Source organism: Micropterus salmoides, unplaced genomic scaffold, assembly GCF_014851395.1.
Source record: "Micropterus salmoides isolate LMB-PRFRI ecotype aquatic unplaced genomic scaffold, ASM1485139v1 Ms_hic_scaffold_22, whole genome shotgun sequence".
NCBI classification, from domain to species: domain Eukaryota; kingdom Metazoa; phylum Chordata; class Actinopteri; order Centrarchiformes; family Centrarchidae; genus Micropterus; species Micropterus salmoides.
Window position 1 is genome coordinate 13,629,306 of NW_024041373.1, and position 8,197 is coordinate 13,637,502.

At 40.5% G+C, this 8,197-nt stretch overlaps 1 protein-coding gene across 1 annotated transcript; it reads right to left on the bottom strand.

Annotated features, from left to right (window-relative positions):
- Positions 1 to 5,651: 5,651 nt before the first annotated feature.
- LOC119917199 lies at positions 5,652 to 7,210 on the bottom strand. The gene is made up of 3 exons (XM_038737357.1): positions 6,893 to 7,210; positions 6,655 to 6,753; positions 5,652 to 6,429 (listed from the first exon to the last, which is right to left on the bottom strand). The coding sequence occupies exons 1-3, from the start codon at positions 7,151 to 7,153 to the stop codon at positions 6,292 to 6,294; spliced, it is 498 nt and encodes a 165-aa protein (XP_038593285.1). The 5' UTR covers positions 7,154 to 7,210; the 3' UTR covers positions 5,652 to 6,291.
- Between the last annotated feature and the right edge of the window lie 987 nt (positions 7,211 to 8,197).

The window sequence follows — 8,197 nt, forward strand, 5'->3', positions numbered from 1 at the left end:
TTGTGAGCGTGTAATTCTAAGTAAGTTTGATAGGAACAAATCCTAAATTATAGCTTTAAGCCATTACTTGATTATCGTTTAATCCCGTTTCCCCTCATTAATATCCAGTATCTGTGGAAAAGGCAGAAAGTCACATCTATTTGCTTTGATTTCTGACGCGTAACATGTGACACTTACTATTAGCTGTTAGCTTTGAGGAAATTCTCTGATACTGAAACACAAAATTTAGTCTAGTGCCAGCTCATTAGTAAGCACCACCAGAGACGTCTCGAATTTTCCTTTTGTGATCAAATTGAAATGATGATATTAATAGTGTAGAAACCATTAAATAAACAAAACAGAACTAATGGTGACCCCGCTCCGCCCAAATAAATCTCTGTTAAGATACATTTTGGATTTTGTGATATATTTTGCAAAGACTAGTCATTCAGAGCAACGCAGTGGTAGTGCATTGCACTTCACAATCCAAATTCTTTGTCAATAAGGAGCAAACTATTTTCAAAAAGAGAGCTAGATTCTTACAAGTCCAAAACATGTGCATAAAAGAGCCAAGAGCTATCCGTGCACAGAGTGCATAATAGTTTCATTAAGAAACTTTTCTTGGGAGTGAGATAGAGTTGATGTAAGAAGTTGAGGTTGATCTGTAGATGACTAGGATTTTTGGAGGTATCAGCTATACAATTGCAAATGTTATGGTCAGGTGTTCGGTTTATACATACAGAATAGATAGAGATAGATACAGACAACAGTAGATACAGTTATTAGATAGATATTAATCCCTTTGTTTGACCGTGTATTCAAAATAGGACGCGGTGGTTTATTCTGCGGATCACTGTAGGCTTTTGGCGATGATCTTAATTGATGACCCAGGTAAGTCATAGGTACACGAATGTTGTTAAATGTCCTCAGACCATTCTTGATAAAGATATCGAGATGCCAGGCTGTAACGATGTGTTGTGCCACGTCGATAGTAGCAATGATATAATTGGACCAAGATAGATGAACTTGTGAAATCTATTCCAATTATCAGATGGGGGAGGAAGTGGTAATATATATACAGACAAGTTAACTTTCACAATTGATACCCAGTGTAAATGCTCTGTATTTGTGTAGCGCCTTTCTAGTCTTTCCAACCACTCAAAGCGTTTTTACACTGCATTCACACACTGAGCTGAAGCGCTCAAACAAAAACTAACATTCACACACCGGTAATTCAGGGTTAACAGGCAAACCGCCCTACCTCCTGAGCCAGAGCCCACCCAAGTTTCACTGCTTCCCACAGATAATCCCATTTAGTACTGTCAAATGCTCTTTCTGAATTCAGCGCTTGGAGATATAACATCTTATGCAGCATGTATGATATGCAGAAGTTGGCACATATTATCAGTGGCCAATCATGACCTAATTAAACCTGTCTCTTCACAGTGAACCAATTTGGTCACATAAGGCTCAAGATGGGCTGCCATGACGCAAAAGCTTTGATCTCAGTAGTAATGATGCAGAGCGGTTTGTAACCACTACATAGCATAGTAGCAATTATACACCCATACCATAGTAGGGTCCTTGCCGAGCTAAATTTACATATTTTAAAATGCAACATTTTTCAAGGGAACAGTGAAACATATTGAAACACAGTGGAGCCAAAATGGCTCCATAGCGCCACCTACAAAATTGGAAAAAATTTGCCCCCGCTCCACGTTCAACCTACATGCAGGGAATTTTGTGGGCACATGCATCATATCAAGACACACAAAAAAGCCTCAAGAACCCATACCCTAAATTCAACAGGAAGTCAGCCATTTTGAATTGAAAGTGCGATTTTAACCCATTTTTCACTGTTTACAGGCTCCCTACTTTAACAAACTCGTCCCACAGAAGTAATCCGATCGACTTCAAATTTGTGCTGTGCCTTCTAAAGGCATTGACAATGAAAGGTTGTGCTATCTGTGAGTTTGAACAGTTGACATAAAACAGGAAGTTACTGTAACTTCAGTGTACATGCTCAGATCTGGACCAAACTTTACATGGTTGATAACAGTCCCATCCTGAACACATCTACATGAAAACATTCACTCAACATGATAGCGCCACCCACTGGTAACAGGAAGTAAGCTGTTTCTGACAATAATGCTTTGATTTAGGCTACATGGCATTTTCACAGTGCAGTCCACACTTCACCTACTGTTACACAACATACACTCACCTAAAGGATTATTAGGAACACCATACTAATACTGTGTTTGACCCCCTTTCGCCTTCAGAACTGCCTTAATTCTACGTGGCATTGATTCAACAAGGTGCTGAAAGCATTCTTTAGAAATGTTGGCCCATATTGATAGGATAGCATCTTGCAGTTGATGGAGATTTGTGGGATGCACATCCAGGGCACGAAGCTCCCGTTCCTCCACATCCCAAAGATGCTCTATTGGGTTGAGATCTGGTGACTGTGGGGGCCATTTTAGTACAGTGAACTCATTGTCATGTTCAAGAAACCAATTTGAAATGATTTGAGCTTTGTGACATGGTGCATTATCCTGCTGGAAGTAGCCATCAGAGGATGGGTATGAGGTGGCCATAAAGGGATGGACATGGTCAGAAACAATGCTCAGGTAGGCCGTGGCATTTAAACGATGCCCAATTGGCACTAAGGGGCCTGAAGTGTGCCAAGAAAACATCCCCCACACCATTACACCACCACCACCAGCCTGCACAGTGGTAACAAGGCATGATGGATCCATGTTCTCATTCTGTTTACGCCAAATTCTGACTCTACCATCTGAATGTCTCAACAGAAATCGAGACTCATCAGACCAGGCAACATTTTTCCAGTCTTCAACTGTCCAATTTTGGTGAGCTCTTGCAAATTGTAGCCTCTTTTTCCTATTTGTAGTGGAGATGAATGGTACCCGGTGGGGTCTTCTGCTGTTGTAGCCCATCCGCCTCAAGGCTGTGCGTGTTGTGGCTTCACAAATGCTTTGCTGCATACCTCGGTTGTAACGAGTGGTTATTTCAGTCAAAGTTGCTCTTCTATCAGCTTGAATCAGTCGGCCCATTCTCCTCTGACCTCTAGCATCAACAAGGCATTTTCGCCCATAGGACTGCCGCATACTGGATGTTTTTCCCTTTTCACACCATTCTTTGTAAACCCTAGAAATGGTTGTACGTGAAAATCCCAGTAACTGAGCAGATTGTGAAATACTCAGACCGGCCCGTCTGGCACCAACAACCATGCCACGCTCAAAATTGCTTAAATCACCTTTCTTTCCCATTCTGACATTCAGTTTGGAGTTCAGGAGATTGTCTTGACCAGGACCACACCCCTAAATGCATTGAGAGCGTGTAAGATACATTTTGGATGTATCTTACACATCCAAAATGCCATGTGATTGGTTGATTAGATAATTGCATTAATGAGAAATTGAACAGGTGTTCCTAATAATCCTTTAGGTGAGTGTATAATTACCGGGTGTTGTCTAGCGCCACCCAGGGGACATAGGAAGTGACATTTAAGTCCTTCGTGACCGGTCCAAAACACACGACAATTGAGGGCGCTTCTGGCACGGCCGCGTCAAGCCCCTACACGCATCACGGCACTAGGGCCTGCCCAACGCTGCTTGCAGCTTTACTTTTATTTTATTTTTATTGACTCAATATGTTTTTTCTTATCCTCTGAGAAGCCAGTATTTTTCTGATCGTGCTCCAAAGAAATATCTGTCTCTAATTAAGGCAATCCACTGTAATGAATCCAGCATTGATTTGAATGTGGTTTGAAATGAGTCCAAATGTTCAGCATTTATCTTTATGTAATGATATATGTGTCAATTATTAAAAGAAACACAGAAAAACAAAATAATTGAAGGCAAGCCTGTGACTGAAATGTGGCAAATTGCTTCTTGCCCTCAGACAAATAACGATCAAACAGAATTATTGATTTGGATCAGTTAACCTCATATCCGCATTTCTTTCTGTTGTTATACTGTTATATTTTATTTTTTGTCCAGTGCATAGTGTAATATTCAACACCAGATGAAGTAGAGTAATTGATTTTAGATTTAAGAAAAGAGAGACTGAGACAACAAAGGGGAAGGAAAAAAACATGTCTGATCCATACACAACAAAAACATGTCTGATCCATACACAACAAAAACATGTCTGATCCATACACAACAAAAACATGTCTGATCCATACACAACATTTCTTCTCATAATTTTTGCCACTGTTGAAACAATTCCCAGATGCAATTGGCAAGGGACAGTTATGAGACAACTGACAGTCATAAAGTCATCATCTAGTTTGCTAACATTAGCCACCATTAGCTACTAGTCATACTGGATCAAGTGAGAATGTAATGATCCTAAGGCCCCTAGTGTATTTAATTGACAGTTTTCTATACCCTCAAGCTTTCCCTTTGCACACATGCATGGTTTATGATAACCGTGGCACATTTAGGGTTAGTAATGTTTTTTATTTTCAGACAGAGGTAAGCAGAAGCTGCTTCTTATTTGTAGCCAGACACAATTGATTTTTCCAGCTGAAATGAAACCTGTCCCTCCTTGGCAAATTGTATCTGCTTGCCAATTAACCTAACATTTTCTCCTTGAGTTAATTGAAAATGCTGTCTCCATTATGTTTTCAGTTTTGAAAATACGAAAAGAAAAGTCTCTTGCAACAATATATTTGTACTTTCTTGAGAAAGTTAACACATAAAATTGAACTGTAGTTACTGTGGGAATGTAAAGGCTGTGAAATCACTGAAAATGCTGTCTCCATTATGTTTTCAGTTTTAATAATACAAAACGTAACTCTATCTCAGGTAACAGTGGCTGAGGTTGTCTGCACTGTAACATTAAACTTCCTCAAATCTAATAAGGAGCAGACCAGAGCTGCTTGTGTTAGCCCAAACTCAGTGGATGTGTTTTGAGCTCCTTTTTTAAGTAACCTGTAAATCAACAAACTCATTAGTTAATTAATGTCGTGCTCCTTGGCCATGGAAGTAATGATCAGGTACTACTGTAGAAGTAAGCTACCGAAAAATATTTGAACACATGCATGTACCTGTATGTTACATGGAAATATTATCTGCTACATATTTGCACAAAACAAAACATGCAGTCTGGTTGCATTAGCAGTGTTCCCAAAGTCCCAGTTTTATTACTGAGTCATCCAAATCCATGTTCATACTCTTCAGGTCCTCCCACTGACTTTATGTGAATGCGTCTCAAGACAAACGAGGACTCAGGTCTCACAATATGACCATATACCTGCCAGTAATTGGCTGTGTATTGAGTCTCACACAGTGAATGTACTGTCCAACAAGTTGTGTCCACAGATTATTATCACCCAGCAGACAGTCATCATTGCACAACATCACTGATAAAACAAGTCATGTCAGTTTTTATGTGGTCTGTAGCAAACATGCAGGGGGTTGACACAATAACAAGAAAACATGCGCAACATGGTGCAATCCAGTACACCACCAACACAAATTGCAATCTCAAGATATCTGTCAAACCAACACCTTTCTGACACACTGTTAACAAAAATTTATCGAAGGGTGTGTTTTTGCAGTCTACTGCGAAGGTGTTCACATCACCAGTATAAACCCCAGCTTGGATTTGTCTGTCCTACAGCTCAAAGAAAAGTCTCTTACAACAATATATTTGCACTTTATTGAGAAAATTAACACATAACATTGAACTGTAGTTACTGTGGGAATGTAAAAGCTGTGAAATAATACAAGGCAGGTATTGACATCTATAGTCTTTTCAGAAAGAGAGTGTATAATCTCTTTGAATTTAGCTTATACAGTGAGGCATAGTTCCGTCTGTCTCAGGTCTCGGACCCCCTGTTGTGTAGTCTGTTCAGCCATGTGGTGATTTATTTCTGTACATACTATAACAAGTTAATGGCTGGTGGAGGGGCTATTTAACAGCACATCCATAATTTACAGCACAGTTGTGTGAAGCAGAGGTAGCCAGCATTCATTGTTTGATTAACGGCATTTAAATCTATGACATGTTTCATTTGGAAATTAGAGAGTAGTCTGTTCATGCTTTCTCTGTTCAATGTAGTTGCAAAGGCAGAACTGTAGTTTTAGTAATAAAAATAAAGTCTTGAGAGTGTCCATTCTTGTAAATGACTTTAATGTCTCCAAACACTATTAGCAGCAATTTAATCTGACAGACAAAAAATCAGTTTCACACTAATCTTTCAAAGTAACTTCACTGAAAACTCCTAAAAGCTGGGTAATAACAGTCTGATTCCATCACGTAGGTTCCCTTACGCTGTGGTCAAGGTGGGTAGAAAGCACTGTCAAAACAGTGTGCACGTCTGTCAGAGTCATGCAGCGGCTCTCTGCTTGTGCTCTGTGTCAAGAGCTCCACATCCTCATCTGAGGTAGAGGGATGAGTGAGGATGATCCGCGGGATCTGCCGATGATTGCCAGAGAAGAAAATAAGATTGAAAGGATAATAAGCAAGTTGTCATGTGTCACATGCTGAAATCTCAGAAAGATCTGGTCATATAATCCTCAAATGTTTGGTTTTGCAGGATTTTATTATTGCTATTTACTATAAAGGCTAAAATGAGGTGATGTTAGTGCGAAACAATATAGTAGGGGGTATATCCTAATGATGGATGAGAAATCTGCTTACTGTCATTCTATGTTTCGCCCCTTGAAGTGACTCATTTTCCGTCAAGGCCCCTCCCTCCAGTTCAGACAAGGTCCTCTTCTGGTCCCTCTCCAAATCAGACTGAAACAAGACAAAGTGAAAAGAAGTGCGTAAGACTGACAGTGTTGTTTTTTTAAATCCGCACATGGCTTGAGGCACGTTGTAAAACAATGGTGAAAGTATATTTCTGTGTGTGCTGTGATTTGTGCAAACCACCCACAATGCCATTGCCGTTGCAGACAACCACCTCAATCTTCTTGGACAAACAGTCCTCAGCGCTTTCCATGTTTGGCTGTTTGCTTCTCTGGCTTCCGCTGTCCTGGCTGCACAGCTGTCTTCCTGTCACGTCCTGAGGACCCCGAGGCTCCTCCAGGTCACACACCTCTGGAGGTAACAGCCTCTCTCTGAGTACTTTCATCTTGATGCAGCTCCCAGCATTCCTGAGGGCGCAGACCGCCTCATGGTGGGTCGCAGCCTGCATGTCGAGGCCGTTGACCTGGGTGGGCCGTGGTCACATTATACTTTTAGGGCCAGTGAAAGTAGGAGCAGGAGTCAGAGGTGAAGGAGCAGCATGGGTTCTCTGAAAATAGCATGTCTATTCACACTACAGGCACCAGTGAGGATTATTCTGATCAGCTTTAAACTACCAAGGTGTAAATCTAAATACTGATTTTGAATTTTGATCTGCTGTTATGTCCTTTTCATCCTTATTTAGCTAAAACATTTAGGAAGTCCCAGCAGATTGTCCTCTGCTGGTCTTATGACGCCATCCATTGGTCACAAGAGGAACACCGGCTCTAAGTTCTTGGGCTTTATAATGACATTGTTAGAGTCAATATAAAGTACTGTACATGTGATTTCCATTCAGTCAACAATATTTCACACACTACTTTTAACAGTGAATAATAAATTATGAGACAGTAATTACAAACACAAAAAAAAATATTCCCCGCCTACCTCCAGCAATCTATCTCCAACATGGATTCCTGCCTTTTCTGATGCACCCCCTTTATTTACTCTGGAGATAAAAATGCCCTGAAAAGAAATAAACATATCAGCCTGAATGAAAGTTGTTATTTTAAAAAATGTGCTCAAAGCTTCTTTTTTTCTCTCCTATTTCGTAATTTGTTCAAGCTGAATGTGAACGTGCAGGACAACCATCAGTCAAGGGCTGCTGCTGCTTCTCATCATCTAAATTCAGACAGCCAAATATGTAGCTAGAGATTGAGCAACGCCTCCTGGATCTCCTGACCTAGCACTTACCTCATCATGGTCTCTGTAAGGCAGAGAGCCCTTCCCACCAGCAATACTGATTCCCAAACTACCCCTCTGGCCAGACACTTTGATCTGTAACTAAGAGGAAATCATTTCATTACAAAGACGAAGCTAGAAATTATATGCAATTTAGGCCTGAGTGTAGCAAAAAAAAGTTTTGATTAGCAATTTTTCCTGCAGCACATAGTGCATCCCAGCAGACATTCAAGAAAGATACAGCGTGTGGTTACTAGTAATGGCACTTGGGAGA

Bases quoted from the DNA above. Each gene is read 5' to 3' on its own strand.
- LOC119917199 (XM_038737357.1), bottom strand. From the start codon at position 7,153: ATGCAGGCTGCGACCCACCATGAGGCGGTCTGCGCCCTCAGGAATGCT. The intron at 6,754-6,892 runs GTGGGTGGTTTG...GTCTTGTTTCAG, and splicing joins TCTGCAACGGCAATGGCATT to TCTGATTTGGAGAGGGACCA. The intron at 6,430-6,654 runs GTAAGCAGATTT...AATCATCGGCAG, and splicing joins GGGCGAAACATAGAATGACA to ATCCCGCGGATCATCCTCAC.